The sequence below is a fragment of the Lipotes vexillifer genome, unplaced genomic scaffold, assembly GCF_000442215.2.
Source record: "Lipotes vexillifer unplaced genomic scaffold, Lipotes_vexillifer_v1.1 scaffold520, whole genome shotgun sequence".
Classification (NCBI taxonomy): domain Eukaryota; kingdom Metazoa; phylum Chordata; class Mammalia; order Artiodactyla; family Lipotidae; genus Lipotes; species Lipotes vexillifer.
The window spans coordinates 388,268-406,129 of record NW_006784004.1 but is presented as its reverse complement, the minus strand read 5'-3'; the positions used below and the strand labels follow the sequence as shown (position 1 = coordinate 406,129).

Below are 17,862 nucleotides of genomic sequence, written 5' to 3'. Positions count from 1 at the left end.
AGGAATGCCAAAGAATTTTAAGACAAAGAACTGCTCCTGAGGAACCTGTCATCTATCCCGAGGCTCTTGAGATTAGAAACCTTAGGGCAGGAGGTATACGCTACATTATATCAGGATGTGAGAGCCCAAAGCCAAGAATGATCTCTCAGTCTTCACAAACTTTTTCAGGTCAGGCTGAATGGGTACAATAAAAGCAAGTCATCCTGAATCCCAACTAATTCAGTAACTTTTCCTCACCTAAGGTTTATGTGTCCCAAGTGGAACCCAAGTATGTCCCAAGATACAGCCACATCATTTAGTTAGCAGCTCTCTTGCTGCCCTTCTGTGATAATGATTCTATCCCTGTCAAGGTCATTGGTACTTAGGTCATTTTACTTAAAATTTACAGATTAGCCTTGTCAAATTACTAATGAGTATGCAAAAGACACTTCTATAGGAAGCTTCTGATAAAAATATCACCTCTCAGTAAAATAAATGCTCAGAATCTTTTAATTTTTTTTTCTTTTAGAACCTCGATCCATGGCAGAGCCAGGTAAAGATCATTTTAACTTTAATTTCATTTGTATGTGACCCGTGACTTGAAATATATAATAAACATATTGAAATTACACTGTTGTCAAGAAAAAAAGTTTTACAAAGAAGATCGAAGCCAACTCTAGCTACAACTGTAGGAGAAGGAAAGGCAAGCATGTGCAAGCTTGGAATATATATTCAATAGCTAATGTGAATGCAGTTAGCTCTGCACTGTTGAGGAATGTTTCTTAGGAATATTCTCCCTCTTTCATTGGCCCCTACTCATGACCTCCTTAAACTGGGCAGAGCAATTTCCATGATGCTATCAATTCCAATTCCACAGCCTATGTATCTCAAAAGTTATGCATCAGATTTTGAAATTCACAGAATCAATAAAATGTTTATGATGTTACTAGATTTGGTTGGGAGGATATTAAGATGACACATGGAAGCTCTTACCTCTAGAAAATACACGTTGCTCACAAAACACAGCATAAACATCTGAATGTCCTCTCTATGATCACCCTGAAAAGTAAGATTGTATTTGTACCCATGGGTAAGAATGATGCTTTGGAATTTCATTATTATAATTCTTGCTTCTGAAAACTGAATGGAAAGGCATTCTCGATGTAGACATTGAATATCCATGTTGCATAACCCTACACTAGGCCCTTGGGGATACAGTAAAGACCAGAGTGCTCTGGCTCTAGCATTGCTTGTAGTGGAGAAGCATTTTTCCCTTTGAAAATATTTCAGACTTTTGATACTTTCAGCCAAAGCAAGCTTTTTCACTAGGCAGTCTCATACACAAAATAATTTCAGAGTCACCCAAAAGGGGTCCTTGTTCAAAACAAGCCCCAGCTCCATGATCTAAAATTTCATGTTCAGAGAGTTCTTCTTTCCACCTTGGATAAAGCAAATACCCTTTGGAGACAGAATACTATATCTTATCAGGCAGGTATAGTGTAGTATGAATGAATTTATCAGATCATTTTCCGAATGCAGGTTGCTGAAAGATGAGAGTGCAAATGTTTGGGAAGGGAACAGAGAGAAAGAAGCATAAGACTCAGAGAAATGACATAGAGGTACCAAAACCAAACTTTGCCTCTCCATCATTTAGGATTCTTTGGGCAGCAAGTAAACAAGACCTAACAAAAAATGATTTAAGCAACATGAAAAATGTATCTTGTTACATAGCATGATGCCCTAAGAAATGGTAGTCCTGAGATTGGTTAATTTAGCATCTCAGAGATCATCAGGGGCCAAGCTTTTTTTTTTTTTTTTTTTTTTTTTTTTGTGCGGTAGGCGGGCCTCTCACCGCTGTGGCCTCTCCCGCTGCGGAGCACAGGCTCCGGATGCGCAGGCCCAGCGGCCATGGCTCACGGGCCCAGCCGCTCCGCGGCATGTGGGATCCTCCCGGACCGGGGCACGAACCCGCGTCCCCTGCATCGGCAGGCGGACTCTTAACCACCGCGCCACCAGGGAAGCCCCAGGGGGCCAAGCTTTTTATTTTTTTTTTCCCCATTCTGTCATCTTCAGAGTATCCTCTTAGACTGGTTCTACTCATATACCCAAGACGGCTGCCACAGTTCTAGGTATTACATGCAGATGACAACGTCCAAAAGCAAAAATAGGGAAAAACGCTCTCTTTTACCCCTTTTAAAAGGCAAGAAAAACTTTCCCAGAATCTCCCCAGGAGATTTTCCCTAATATCTTATTGACCAGAATTGTGTGTCACATGCTACCACCTTAGCAAGAATAGAGGGGTAGGGCTTCCCTGGTGGCACAGTGGTTGAGAGTCCACCTGCCGATGCAGGGGACGCGGGTTCGTGCCCCGGGCCGGGAAGATCCCACATGCCAGGGAGTGGCTGGGCCCATGAACCATGGCCGCTGAGCCTGCGCGTCCGGAGCCTGTGCTCCGCAACGCGAGAGGCCACAACAGTGAGAGGCCCACGTACCGCAAAAAAAAAAAAAAACAAAAAAAAAAATAAAAAGCTTGGCCCCCTGGGGCTTCCCTGGTGGCGCAGTGGTTGAGAGTCCACCTGCCGATGCAGGGGACGCGGGTTCGTGCCCCGGGCCGGGAAGATCCCACATGCCAGGGAGTGGCTGGGCCCATGAACCATGGCCGCTGAGCCTGCGCGTCCGGAGCCTGTGCTCCGCAACGCGAGAGGCCACAACAGTGAGAGGCCCACGTACCGCAAAAAAAAAAAAAAACAAAAAAAAAAATAAAAAGCTTGGCCCCCTGGGGCTTCCCTGGTGGCGCAGTGGTTGAGAGTCCACCTGCCGATGCAGGGGACGCGGGTTCGTGCCCCGGGCCGGGAAGATCCCACATGCCAGGGAGTGGCTGGGCCCATGAACCATGGCCGCTGAGCCTGCGCGTCCGGAGCCTGTGCTCCGCAACGCGAGAGGCCACAACAGTGAGAGGCCCACGTACCGCAAAAAAAAAAAAAAAGGACCAAAAAACAATAAGCATAAAAATCACAAAAACAAATTAGAATTTAAAGCAAAAATAGGCCTGTGTGAAATACCACTCTATTCTTTTTTTTTGCGGTACGTGGGCCTCTCACTGTTGTGGCCTCTCCCGTTGCGGAGCACAGGCTCCGGACGCGCAGGCTCAGCGGCCATGGTTCATGGGCCCAGCCACTCCCTGGCATGTGGGATCTTCCCGGCCCGGGGCACGAACCCGTGTCCCCTGCATCGGCAGGCGGACTCTCAACCACTGCGCCACCAGGGAAGCCCTCTTGGCCCTATTTTTGACATCTGGACTGATGACATAAAAACAGATAATCTGCAAATCCATAATATACATTATATTATCCTTAAATCCTCTTGTTGATTGTCTGCATGGAGTTATTCATTTTACTTCCTTTGGCTCATTTAGTCTGCTAATCAGTCGATTCAATCAAATAATTGGACTAAATGTTTTCAAACAATTAATATAATCGGCTTCTTCTATTGACTTTTATAAAATCACCATCTAATATCAGAAAATTCCATAATTCCATTTCCGTAAATAAGTTAGTAACCATTCTGCTTTATTGGCTTTAGAGGAGATCTGTACTTTGGTCATTGCTGAGGTATTCGCGGAAGACTCTGGGTGCTTCACCTGTACTGCAAGCAATAAATATGGCACAGTGTCAAGCATTGCACAGCTAGATGTAAGAGGTAAGGGCTCTTTCAATGCCAGAACAGTTTAGACTATGACTTTGATTATGAGTATGGACAATATATATTACCCTCTCTTACTGCTTTTCATATGAAGCTAGCTTGGCTCTCCTAAAAATTTTTTGAATTATTGAGGAAAGTGTCCTTGAACAGAATCCAGTTTTCAATTTCTCATTGCATTTATCACCACCACCCCAGTTATCCTGTTATTTATTATACTCCCTAGGAAAACATCTCCTTAATCTTACCTAAACTTCTAAAATTCTGTCCAAAAATGGTACTTAGATTTTTTTAGATATTTTTTGTTTGTTTTTTTTTTTCCTGTATCCTTACCATTCTTTAATGTCCCAGATTGTGTTTTCTGTTTTTGACAAGCATTTCCATTAGCTCATTCGCCTGGGCTGGATACATGCCCTGTCTCAGGGTTATAATCCTATCTCAGTCTTGTTGAGTAAGGCTAACATCTCAGGTCCTGTTATCATCCTTTCAGGAAATGAAGACCCCAGAAACAATGGGTCTCTTCACTCAGTCAACTCTACCACCAACCTGGCTGTTGTTGAGCAACAGCCATCCCCACCCAACCCAGAGCCTCCTTCTGTGGAACAACTCCCTAAACCCAAACTGGAAGGCGTTCTGGTGAATCACAACGAGCCCCGGTCCAGCTCAAGGATCGGGCTCCGTGTCCACTTCAACCTGCCTGAAGATGACAAAGGAAGTGAAGCATCCTCTGAGGGTGGCATGGTGACCACCAACCAGACCAGGCCTGATTCCTTCCAGGAGAGATTCAATGGACAGTCAGCAAAAATCCCTGAGCCCTCCTCGCCCGTCAAAGAGCCCCCTCCAGTTCTGGCCAAACCCAAACTGTAAGTAAAAATTAGAATGGATAACCAAGAGTGCCTGTGACCTTCTCTGACTCTGCCCTTCTTAAAAATGATGGAGCTAAAAAGGGAAATTATGAAATGAGAAAACACACATTAAATGCTTTGCAAATCATAATCCTTACATCAGTGTAAGTGTACTATCACTTTCATCCTTACTATTCATATTCTACCTCCGAGAAATGTGACTCCTAAACTAGCTCAAAAAGATGTCTGTCCAGCATTAGAGGGCTCCAGGTGAAGCATTTCTACACTCTTCTTATAAAGCCCTTTCCCGTGTCTAATAATCTTTGCGGTGTGAAATTTCATCTTTCTATTCCCCATTTCTGCTTTAACTTAAGTTTTTATAGTCATTATAGAAAAGATACCTAGTATTTTTTAGTTAGTTCCCAGATATGGCTAGATATGCTGTAGTAACCACAGGCTTCATATAAATGTAATGGGTTGAAATTACAAAGGAAGTGAAGCATCCTCTAAGGGTGGCATGGTGACCACCAACCAGAGTCACCTCAGGAGGCTGATGCAGTTGTCACCCAAACCCTCCAGAGAGCATCCATCAGAGTCATGTTGCAAAATTTAATGTGCATCCATAGCAAAGCAAGCACAGAATACGATACTACTACTATGTTCTGTTTGATCCACACATCAAAGTGATAAAAATTACATTTATAACTACATAATCCTTTAAATAGCAACAATAAAATCTACAGTAATAGCACTCCCATCATGTGTTTCTCAGTGCTGATATTCATTGGAAGCAGTTCATGTTGCTTAGTTTTATATTTTTCTCACTAACACACAAGGTGAAATTCTGGGCATAAAATTAAATGTTACAAAACATGCGGGTCACATCCAGAAATATCTCTGTCCCCTCAAAGTCACAGGAAATAGGAATCTACTTAAAGTAAGAAGAAGGGAAGAGGTTATTGTAGGGATATAAGCAGCAATGGGCAACAAAACAGAGCCAGGTCCTGCAGAGAAGGAGAAGCAGGGAGTTAAGAGCTAGGATCACGTACATGGTCAGTCCAGCCTCTGTCCCCTGCTCACACTCCGTCCTGAGCACCTCCTTGTTTCCTCTTTGCATATCCACTCTACTCTTCTCTCTTGGAAGACTCATCAGTTCATATCTGGCCCATGATGGCATGTCTTGTCACAATTTGTGTCAAGTTCCACTGCTAACTAAATCGTGCTCAGCAGCTCAATTCCAAACACCAATCAGCCCAGCCTCGTCAGGTGCAGAGCATTTACATTTGGAGGGAAGAAGAGTCAAATGGATCAAATCAGAACTGTGTGTGAAGACAGCTCGCAGAGAAGGGAGTTGTGAGCACAGGTAACCCGAAACAATCAACTGCCTCCTTTGTAGGGCCTCCTCTTACCCAGGGACTGTTTGGGGGCTATTAGGTACGTCAGTTAGGATTAGGTTTAGCTTCATGTAGCAGAAAGCCCAAACTAATGGTGAGTTAAACACATGAGGGTTTATTTTTCTCTCAAATAAAGGAATTAGATGGGCAGTCTCAGGCTGTTATGATGGCTCCATAGTCACTAAGAACCCAGTCTTCTGCTCTGCCATCTTTAGCAAGTGCCCTCCGAGATGACTGATGGTGGTCTAGTCATCATGTCTGTATTTCAAGCAGCAGAAAAGGCAAATTGGTAGAAGTCCAATTACTCTCCTTTAAAGGAGCCTTCTTAGGACTTACCCCAAATCACCTGCTTATATCTCATTGGCCAGAACTTAGTCACATGGTATATTAAGTACAAAGGAAGCTGGGAAGTGTGGTCTTTAGCTGCACATGTTGCCTCCATGAGTAAAATCAAGTTCCTTTACAAAGGGGAGAATTAAGTAGTCAGCCAGCAGTATCTACCACATGAAACTTTCAATGAATATAAAAATTCTTTCTACTAAATTATGTAATGACACCCTCTAATAATCCAGTCCTCAGCAGTATATAATTCTTTAATATTTTTGTCTTCCTTAAATTTTCACCTAATTGTGTGAATATAGGTTTGTATTAGTAGAGGTATGAATATGCATGTGCATGCTCACCTCTCTCTCTCTCTCTCACTCTCTCTCTCTCTCTCTCTCTCTCTCTCTCTCTCTCACACACACACACACACACACACACACACCCTTTGTGACTCCACATGCCTACAAAGTTTTCTTACTGGTTTTAAGCTTTTAGGTTTTATGTTAAAATATATTGACTCAATAATCTTGAGGATACAATTTTCTGCTTGTTCCTTCAATTTGCCATTCATACAAAAAAATAGAATTCTTATAGATCTTAAAACTGCAACAGAGAGGGAAGCTGTCATTTTTCAACACTGTATCATCAAAGACTAGATAATTCAGACTTTGACATTTTCAGCTTGAATATTAAGCTATTTAGAGAAGTGACTCTTCATCCTGGCTACACTCTAGAATGAAATGTGGAGCTTTTGAAAAATATTTATGCCTTCCATCCCAGTTGAATGAGAATCTCTCCACAGATTATTTTAATGTACAGCCAGCTTGGAAAGTACGGGTGTAAAGTTAGAGAACCTGAGTTACAACCCTTTATCACCCCACCCAGCCCCATACACACACCCCTCCACAGCCAGGAAAAAAATAGAAGAATTAACATTTAAAGTGAGTAAAACGTCAGACTAAAATCAGAATGTACTTGGTAAGCCTATGCTTTGGGGCAAGTGTTTCTTTAGAGCAGTGGTTCTCAGTCCTGGATGCAGACAAGAATCACCCAGAGCCTTGCTATTCAAAGCACTGGCATCACCTGGGAACTTGATAGAAACACAGATTCTCGTGCTCCACTCAAGACCTACTGAATCAGAAACTCTGGAGGTGCAGCCTGGAAATCTATGTTTTAACAAGCCCTCCAGAGGGTTCTGAGGTTCACTAAAGTTTAAGAACTGACCCACATTTAAAAAGATTATAATAACTATGCCTGGATCCTTTCCAAGGCCAACTGACTCTCTGGCCAGTGGTGCCTAAATCAGTAAGTTTGTCTTTTATGCTCTCTGGGTGATCTAATGCACAACCAGCGTAGTTACCACTGCCAAAACCACAGCTAAAAGCTGACTGCAGAGACATATTTACCCAGAATTAGTTATCCTAATCAGCAATGTGCTAGCAAATGTTTTAACTACTGGCAGAGGCGGGGAAGCCCTGATTTGTAGCATTTGCCAGTTTCCTCCCACCGTGGCTGACTTCAAGCTACTAAAGAAAAGTCATTCAACTGGGAACTGGGATGAGGTGTATACAACCTGCCCTCCAGAGCCGTCGAGAGCTGGCTCCAGCACACACTGCCCCAAGTTCTTGTTGCCAAAATTGCTTTCAAAAGTATTTGATACAGTAGCCCAAGTTGTTCTGTTGTGTTTGTCATTAAGCCTTGACATTTTATCTCAACCATTTAAAATCCCTAAGAAATGGACTTGAGGACACGGGGAGGGGGAAAGGTAAGCTGGGATGAAGTGAGAAAGTGGCATGGACATATATACACTACCAAATGTAAAATAGCTAGCTAGTGGGAAGCAGCCACATAGCACAGGGAGATCAGCTCGGTGCTTTGTGACCACCTAGAGGGGTGGGATAGGGAGGGTGGGAGGGAGGGAGGGAGACGCAAGAGGGAAGAGATGTGGTACATATGTATATGTATAGCTGATTCACTTTGTTATAAAGCAGAAACTAACACACCATTGTAAAGCAATTATACTCCAATAAAGATGTTAATAAAAGAAAATCCCTAAGAAATTCTTTTGTATTCCAGAAACCACATCGAGAAACATCCTTATAATTCTGAAACTCTAATTTTCTTACAAATCTTGAAATTGATATTTGTAGTTCAGAAACTGAAAAATAAAATAGCCACCATTTATTGATCACTTATCTGATTTAGGTGATTTATCTATGAATTCTCACAATGACATGAAGAGATATTACTTACTCCTATCTTACTTATGAAGAAATCAGGGTCAGAAAAATCTAGAAACCACCCCAAACCACACATATAATCAGTGGCAGAGCCAGGATTAGGACCTAAGTCTATCTGTCTGCAGAGGGCATATTCTTGAGCATCATGCTTAAGCTAAGTTGTGGCAAAAGAGAAGATATTTTCAGGGAACCCAGGAGAGTTGATAATCTACAGAAAGAAAACTGGGTACAAACTTGATTTCAGAAATCCTCATAGCAGCAAGAAATGAGCAGCTGAGCTTATAGCAATTTAGGATAGGCTGTTATTTTGAATTAGAGAGGTTGCTCAGGGTTTTGTATGCTTTGTAATTAACCTTTCCTTCCTTTATTCTTTCATTGCACTTTGTACCTTCATTATTAAATAGTAAGTTCCATATGTTACCTGTAAATAACCACTGGGTATTTGTATTACATATATGTATAGTAAGATTTTTGAGCCCTGAATAGCTCATACTATCCCAGGCATATTTGTATCTCCTACAGTACCTAGCAAAGTAAACATACAGAAGACTCAATAAAAGTTTGTTGAATACTGGAATTGACACCTTGCCCTTATGTCATGAATAAGCAAATTGAAACAGCTGTTTTAAATCCCTTCTGAAACAAGACAGTTTAATAAAATTTGGGGAAAAAAACCCTGTCAAACAAAAGGAGACATTATTCTCAAATGAATTCTTCCAGAATCTTAGATAATCAAAACTATTTGATGCTGTATCTCATATATCATTATGTTTAAAGTTTGTGACCCTCTACAATCCGATATACTGCATTAAATGATAAGGGCTAACATGCTGTTTAAAGTCTTACTTAAAATTAAAAGCTGGTTCTTATTTTTCATTCAATGGGAGCTAAAGGAAAATAAGAATCAATACCAAACGACTTCCTGGCCCCTTTTTTCCAATCCTTATCTTTCTAAGATTACTTAATTTTCATATACTACTTTTTCTACTTCCATAACCACAATAAAATATTTCTGCAATACCATCAAATTAAAAGATACTCAGACTGCAATACAATGTCCTATGTCCTAAAAACCACATGGCATTTTCTTTACACTACAGTTATCACAGAATGGGACCTGCCAAATACGAGATCCATTAAAAATTTAAAGGTTTTATATTTTCATGCCATTGGGAAAATTAACACCAGCAGAAACAACGTTATTGTATATATTTTTCTAAGGATAATCTAACAAAGATATTTCTGCTTCTCTTGATTGCTGAATCTTTCATCTATGATGGAATGAAAAGATTTAATTAATTTTAATTATGTTACTTTATTCTCTCAGCTTAAATACTTACTTCTGAAAGGGAGGAAGAAAGTTACTGTGCCAAGTGGCTATACTTCTAAATTCTTAGTTTTCATAGTTGAACAGAGGACAAGAATTTTCATAGTTGAAAAAAGAGTCGCAGAGTATGTAGCATTTGACAGCAGTCATGAAAGTGGAGATAGGTCTCTACTTTGTGAAGTTACTTTTCCGTATATTGTGTATCAGAAATGTTAATGAAGGCAAGAGAAAAGGTCTTAAACTCCAAGAATTTTTTTAAAAATCCTGACTATATTCAATATCCTGTAATAAACCATAATGGAAAAGAATATTGAAAAAAAAGAATGTCTCTATGTGTATAACTGAGTCACTCTTCTGTACAGCAGAGATGGCACAACACTGTAAACCAACTACACTTCAATTAAAAACAAAATTTTTTTTAAATCAAAGTTTGGAGAACTTTCTGCCTTAACTTTATTGCTGCTGGTGTTGACTTTCCCAATGGTATGAAAACATAAAACCTTTCATTTTTAATAGATCTCATGTTCAGCAGATCAGCTTCTATGTTCCAAAACATATTTTCAAAGAACATAAAACCACGGTGGGCTTGAAGCACTGTGGTCTCACGTGTGGCTGTTCCTATGGTTGTTTATTCAAGAATAGATTCTCCTAAACAGCAAAGTTTGACAGCCCTGACAACTTTATGCATATAAGACTTTTAGACACTTTCGTTTTCCATTTTCTTTTTTTAAAAAATTAATTAACTGTTTTGTTAAGAGGAAGTAAATAGACTGTGGGACTTAAGGCAACTCATATAATGCTTCTGTGAGTCAGGTTCCTATAAATGGCGAAAGCACTCCCAGCTTGATCTTTTTTTTTTTCTTTAGGCACAAGAAAAGTCTAAGTAATGTTCATAATTACGGTGACCATATAATCCATCGTTCAAACCATGACATTTTTGAGAGTGAAAGAGCACTATTAATAATCATTCCAGGAAAACAGGCATAAAGCAGGACTGTCTAGAATGAATCGAGACATATGGTCACCTTCTCTATAAAGCTTTGTTGTCAGAAGAGGATGAGAAACACCAAGCCACATCCAGCTGCTTTGTTAAAGTTTGCTCTAAAATGAGGCAGAGTGAAGAATATAGCACATTCTCAGGGAACTCAGCCCCCTTTAGTAACTCACACCAGTATGTAGCTTAGTGCCTTCTGTCCTGAAACAGAGATACTACCTGCTCATCTCAGAACTTTGAGCACTTCCAACAAGAGGACCATTTTTCTATTTCTTCTTTCTAATTTATAACATTCTAAAATGAGGCTGCTGTGTTGCCCAACTCCAGGGTCACAACACAAAGAACACAATGTGAATGACGCCTCTTGGAGTTGTGCATCATGGAGGCCTTTCCCTTCTTCCCGGAAATCAAACAGATTTAGAAAGGAGAGACAGGGACTTCCTTGGCGGTCCCGTGGTTAAGACTCGCCCTTCCAATGCAGGGGGCACGGGTTTGATCCCTGGCCAGAGAACTAGATCCCACGTGCCCGAATTTGATCGGCTGGTTTCTGGCAACACTGGTTGTGTGTTCTTAATCAGCATCAAGCAGTCAACAGCCTGTCTATACAGGCTGAGGCGATGGTGACGGATTTCTCTTCTCTCTCCCCACTCTTTTCTTGCGTGCAGAGATTCCAGCCAGCTACAACAGCTTCACAACCAAGTCTTACTGGAACAACAGCAGTTGCAAAACCCATCTCCTTCATCTCCTAAGGAGTTTCCTTTCAACATGAGTGTTTTGACCTCCACTGCTGCCCCAGCGGTGACAATGTCCGGCAAGCAGGTGAAGGCCCCTTCGTCACAGACATTCAGCTTGGCCCGGCCAAAGCATTTCTTCCCCTCCACAAGCACGGCCGCAGCAACCGTGTCCCCTTCCAGCTCTCCAGTGTTCACCCTGATCAGCACTCCTCAAGCCATGCAGAGGACAGTGAGCAAAGAAAGCCTCTTAGTCTCTCAGCCCTCGGCGCAAACCAAATCTCTGGGAGGGGTTTCTGTCCAAAACGAGCCACCTCCTCCAGGTCCAACAGAGCCAGCACAACTGCCACTCACATTTTCCATCTCCAGCGGAAACCAGTTTCAGCCCCACTGCGTGTCCCCAACTCCTGTCTCTCCCACCAGCCGGATTCAGAACCCAGTGGCTTTCCTCAGCTCCGTCCTGCCTTCTCTCCCTGCCATCCCACCCACCAATGCCATGGGGCTGCCTAGAAGCGCACCATCCGTGTAAGTGTCATTGAGGTTTCTTGATGTAAAAGATGTCATTTAAGAATGGACCCACATAAGAGTAGCTTGGTCTGGGACAGGACTTTCATTTAGTGAATTCCTACATAATCCAATCTCTTAGACACAAAATGGATATTGAACACCTTAGGACAAAAGGACATGATTACTTTAAATAATGTTTTTATAATTTAAATACTGAAAACACCTCGACACACAGATTTTCTGGGCAGTGCTCAAGGTTTGCTCGCAAGATGCACTCCGTAAGTGCCTGATGGCTCCTGGCTCTGGTTACCATGCCAACCACTCTGATTTCTAGGCCTTTGTACCCTGGCCAGTGCTTTTCATGAGTGATTGAGGTGTGAATTTATTTTACAGGCCATCCCAGGGACTAATGAAGAAACATATAAAGTCTTCCCAACCAGTGAGTGATGATTACATTCGTGAAACTAAGAATGCAGTGATTCTAGACTTGGGGAAAAAAATGAATTTTAGTGATGTCAGATCAAACCAGCAGGTAAGATTGTTGGGTTCAGACGGTTTACTGGAATTTCTTTGTAAGGAATATAAGTTTGCTTAATTCAGTCCTTGGATGATCAGATCACCTGACCTTGGTGAAGCTGACACTGCAGTTTTGGAAGGCAAAGCACAGACTGTCCATGGTTCACGTAGGAAACTCGTCCACATGGATCCACAGTTCTTGATTTAGCCCGGCAGTTAATTCAGTTTACTTGTCTACATGCATTTACCTAGAATAGTGTATGTTAAGGAAAGAGACTAGATAGTCTATTTTCCATTCCAACAATCCTCAGCTCAGTATTGGCAAACACTGTCACATCTTTGAGACATTTCAATATCTGAGCCTTGAGATGACCTAGACTTTAAGGAACTCTGCGGTTCCAAGCCATCCTTTATCTGGCTGCTTCAATCTAATGTGCTTGGGGGTTTGCTCACCAGTTCCTCTCAGTCTTTACATTAGGTTGAAGCACATGAAATAGCCATTAGCCAATATCCTGTGTTTCAACCTGTACAACTCCCTGCTTTCTAGTAAGTGTTTACACAGAAGGAGAAAAAGGAAAGTCATCTGTAAGCATCACATAAAAGAAAAACTAAGTATTTTATTGGAGCCATTTATTTTTGCTTTTTGTAAGGTGGTTATTTTTTAAATGCAGATTTACATTTTAATAATCTAACTCTTGGTTTATTTCCCCAGGTGGGAACTGATAAAATCTATTTTAAGTATAACATAAAATTTCAGTGAAAACTATATACCAAATATTGTGGAATTTGTGACATAAGTGACCCCTGGAAACAAGGCTCCAGACTCCCCTGACCATATGCTGTTTTCCTTCATGTTTCTATCTCTTACTTCCAGTGGAGCCATTGACATACAGTATTTTACTATTGTGTTATATGTTGGACAATTTTTACTGAGTGGATTCTCTTGAAAGTAACGCTTAAAATGCTTAAAATAATAATGCTTAAAATAGCTTAAAAATGCTTTTTAAAATTGACTTTAAATTATTGACTTGAAGCAGGATATTTAAGCTTGCCATAATCGAGTACACTTTTCATGTATTATTTCGTCAAATTACATATATTTCTGGGAGGCAAACACCAAGGTAACTATTCTTCTCTTCCATCTTCTAGATAGAGAAACTGAAGCACAGTTGTCAAACTGTCAGTGGTAGAATGAGAACCAGAGCCCTGGTCTCCAGGACACTTTCACATTTTCCCTGAAACTCTGCAGCCTTTTTGCAGTTTTACGACAAATACCTCCAAGCCCCACAAATGTTGCTCTGTCTAGCACAGATTTGTTTTCCTATAATTCTGTCATCACAGTTGTGGTTGTTAATCCTTCTAAGTGTCACTGAAATCAGAGCTGTGTTCAGCCTATATCTTTAACAACTCAGACAGGGAGCAATTAGAATCCTGTAAAAATGATACCAGGTCAGCACACAGGCTGTTTGGTTTTACTTTTAGGGTTACTCTGTAGGTAGATCCATGTTAACCCATTGCCCCAGCTCAGAGGAAAGTAGGGTTCTTCTCTTAATTACCTGAAATGTGAGTACATATAAACATGAACTTCCATGAGTGGAGTGCCATAAACCCAGCAGAACTCTTTATTAAACCTCCATCATGAATAATCTTCAGGGCTAACAGCAGGAACTTGGAGTCTCAAAAAGCATCTCAATCCTCTCCATATTTCAGTGAAAACTATATACCAAATATCTGTGACACATCCGTGTTCTTCTGACAATTATTATTCTGAGCGTTATTATGGTATATTAATTACAGAACTGATCTTACACAGCATTCTAGGCCAGGGATCATGAAAGTCAAGCTGCATAAATGCAATTCAGGAACTAAGGAGCTGTCTGAGATGGAATGCTTGCATTAGGTTGGTAGGTGTTGATTCTGAGAAAGTTTTGAGGAATAAATGATGACCATATTATAATATTGTTCTGTCCATTGCTGCCTTGGGAAATGACAGTGAAAAAGTCATGAAGAACTGTCTAAATGTATTGTGGCCCATTGAGGACGTTAAGAAGAAGAAAATTTGCTGAGAAAAAGTGGAGAACAATCATAAAGAAACGTGTATTGACAGCCACCTCCACCTGCATTTTGGGGACACAGGGGTCAAAATCATGTCTTCTTACTCCCATATTAGCCTGCACATACGAGGGGGAAGCAAATGATTCCTTCTGAAGAGTATGCATTTGTTTTGTTTTATCTTGCTTTGACCACTTTTAGGTCCAGAAAGCTGGACTCTCTTGCCCTATGTTATCCCTAAGCAGATGAAGAATAGTAAACGTTCTAGAGCATTTACATGTTATGTTGAGCATGAACGTAAACCAAAGGTCCTTGAACAATTAATATTATTGACTATAAAAAATGTCCTCCCCAGAACTCAAACTTCTAAATTAATGTTTCAGAAATAGGGTTTCTTTGATGTATCTGCCACCTTGTATTTCTCTGCTGTAATACTTCAGCGTTTATCCTCAAATTCATTTTATATAACATTTTCAATTAGCAACTAGCATTTGCTGGTTGATTCTTAGGACTTGGTGTGATACAAAGGTGTCATCCTTTCAGATGTTCATATTTATTAAACTGTTTAGCTTTCTAAACCGATAAACGTTTGTAGATTTTAGGCTGCATCATTTCTTATTTTGAAGGGTATCGTTCACCACCAGTGGATCTTCACTGGACATCACTTGGTTTAGGTTAGCAAGGTGGGTCTGAGAGGTCAGAGGAACCCAGGATCACACAAAATGTGATGGAACCTTCACAACCAACGATTTTAATGCATACATAACTTAGTATGACGTTCTACTCCCAGTAAATAGTTGGTGCCTGTTCATGTCTAAAGCGCACACACACACACATTTAATGTCTTATTTCAACTATCCTTCTTGACCTCATTTCTCTGGAAACTTTCCCATCTCTTTATTCTGCTCCTCCCCCCATTTTTTAAATGAAGGCTTCATTAAAACTGCCTGTGGTTCCCAGATACTACCCTATATGACAGAGGGGGGAAAAAATAAGTACCTAATTCTTGCTCTGCCTTTTTTTCCCTCTAATCTCCTTCTTCTCTAAACTGCTTAGTCATTTCTTCTATTTAAATCTTACCTCTTTCATCTCTGACCATGAATTCTTTATGAAAATTCTCTCTTGAGGGAAAACAGTCTTGCCATCTGTTCCTTTTCTAATAAGAATTCAACGTAGTCACGGGCCTTATGTCGCTCACCGTGGGTACTGTAGGACCCTGGGTGCTGGAATAGTGAAGTGTCCCTATGTCACCTGCTGTGGGCTCACCCAGGATGCACCAGTCACAAGCTCCCTGGGAGCTGGATTGGCAGGGGGTGGGAGGGGGTCTTGTTCATTGCTGCACCCCTGCTGTATCTGGCCCAGAGTAGGTGCTCAGAGAATATCTGCTGAATTAACTCACAACTTCGGGATTTACATTAATTTCAGATAGGATAACCAAACTTTTGACCAAGGGGAAAATTTTGGATTTGTTGCATCTGTATGGAAAATATCTCACTTAACTACAGAGATTCTGATTATACCTAATTATAGACACTATCTACTATGATAACAATCTATTTTAATCAACTGCCTAAAAAGATGAAAGCTTTTTTAAAAAAACACACTGAAATTAAGCAAAATTCTGGTGTTAACTGAACATTTAAGTATAAAATAAATCTGTGAACCATTTAGTAATTATTTATTCTTAAAGACAAAATCTGGATTTAAAGTATTTTTATGCAACCTCCTTGAAGGTAGAGTGTGTGTTTTATAGAATGCTGTGTCCCCAGTGCCTATTATAGTATTCTAAGAAGTTGGCAGCAGGGACAGGGGGTAAGCCATGAAGCCTGGTTATTTCTATTGAAGGAAGCATGTAGTATTGTATAAATCATAAAAGAAGACATCCTCTGTGTAGGTTAACCTCCAAGTTAATCTAGGAATCTCTTATCTGCTGTCCATACTGTGGCTCACCCAGGAACAAAAGGAAAATACTTTCTCTAACACATAAAACTTCTTTTAGAGAACACTGTACCCAGAGTTGGCTGGGAACCCTTTGGGCAGGCTCTTCTAGCTGGTTTGATCCTATCTGATTATTTGCCCCTGAAGCCCAGACTCAGACCCAGAGTAGAGGAAGCCAGCAGCATGCTCAGGGCAGTGAGTGCCAGATCATGGCCCACGTTTTGGAAATTTGGAACCTTGGCAATGCCATATCTGATTGTGTTGTGTCATTACACTGTGGTTCTTAGCAGGAGGAAGGCACTCTCCACCACTCTGACAATTTGAAGAAAACTTCTGCAGATGTGTCCCAGAAACCAAATGCCTCAAGTTGTCAAACTATCAGCCTTAAGAGGATTATCTTTAAAGGAAAAAAAAAAAAAAAGAATTATATTTTCAACTGGCATACTCTTGATGTCATTTTTTTAGCTTTTCATTTTCTTTCGTAGAGCAACTGAAATTCTATGCAATTCATTTTCACTTAAGGTCTTTAACATAAGCCTGGAAAGGATGGGCCATATGTCTTTGACTTGCTTGCCATACAGACCAGATTTACACAGAAAAATATTCTCTCCTTTGAGCACAGACATCACCTACAAGCAGCTGACACAGAAACTCCTACTTTTACTCACAAAGGGGACAAGGCAAGGGAAAATGGAGAACACAGCCCAAATCCAGTTCTGGAAATTCAGTGTACAGCCGCTCACAGTGGATCAGCAGTACAACCTTTGTGCAGAATAGTGCAGAAAGCACATTCAAATTTAATTTAAACACACTGCTTGTTTGCAAATGTCCTTACAAAATCTGAATCCCATCAGTCACAACTTGGAATGACAACCTTGATTTATGTATAAGAGGATTAGTTATCCTTGGAATAACCAACTCTTAGTTGCAAAGCACTACCAAAAAAAAAAAGAAATGAATTCCTGCTCTGGGGATGGTGTGCATCTTTGTAAACATCTCAGTTGTAAAGATTCACTGCTTTAGAAACAGGTCACATACCCCTTGCCACACAGTTACATGGGTTTCCTTGTTCCTGAGGTTCAACTTCCCAAATATTTTATGAAATCTTTCATGGAATCTCCTTGACCTACAGTATTCTTATTTTGTTGTGCATCTGTAACTTATACATTATATCATATAACTGGTATCTTCAACAATTGTATCTTTTTTTTTTTTTTTTTTTTCATTTCCTCTGCTTTTTGCTTCTTCTGGTCTGAGTTCCTTGTTTTTAGCAAGCAATTAAACAATTTTTTTTTTTTTTTTGCTTGTGGTTTTTT

The 17,862-nt window shown here is 40.6% G+C and overlaps 1 protein-coding gene across 4 annotated transcripts in view; it reads left to right on the top strand.

Moving 5' to 3' along the window:
- MYPN (myopalladin) overlaps positions 1-17,862 on the top strand; it is an 82,394-nt gene that overhangs the window by 44,337 nt on the left and 20,195 nt on the right. For all 4 annotated transcript variants that reach the window (XM_007456469.1, XM_007456468.1, XM_007456470.1 and 1 more), the window contains 5 exons: positions 509-532; positions 3,562-3,678; positions 4,169-4,541; positions 11,468-12,058; positions 12,434-12,572. In XM_007456469.1, coding sequence (XP_007456531.1) covers positions 509-532; positions 3,562-3,678; positions 4,169-4,541; positions 11,468-12,058; positions 12,434-12,572 — 1,244 coding nt within the window. The remainder of the gene's footprint in view (positions 1-508; positions 533-3,561; positions 3,679-4,168; positions 4,542-11,467; positions 12,059-12,433; positions 12,573-17,862) is intronic.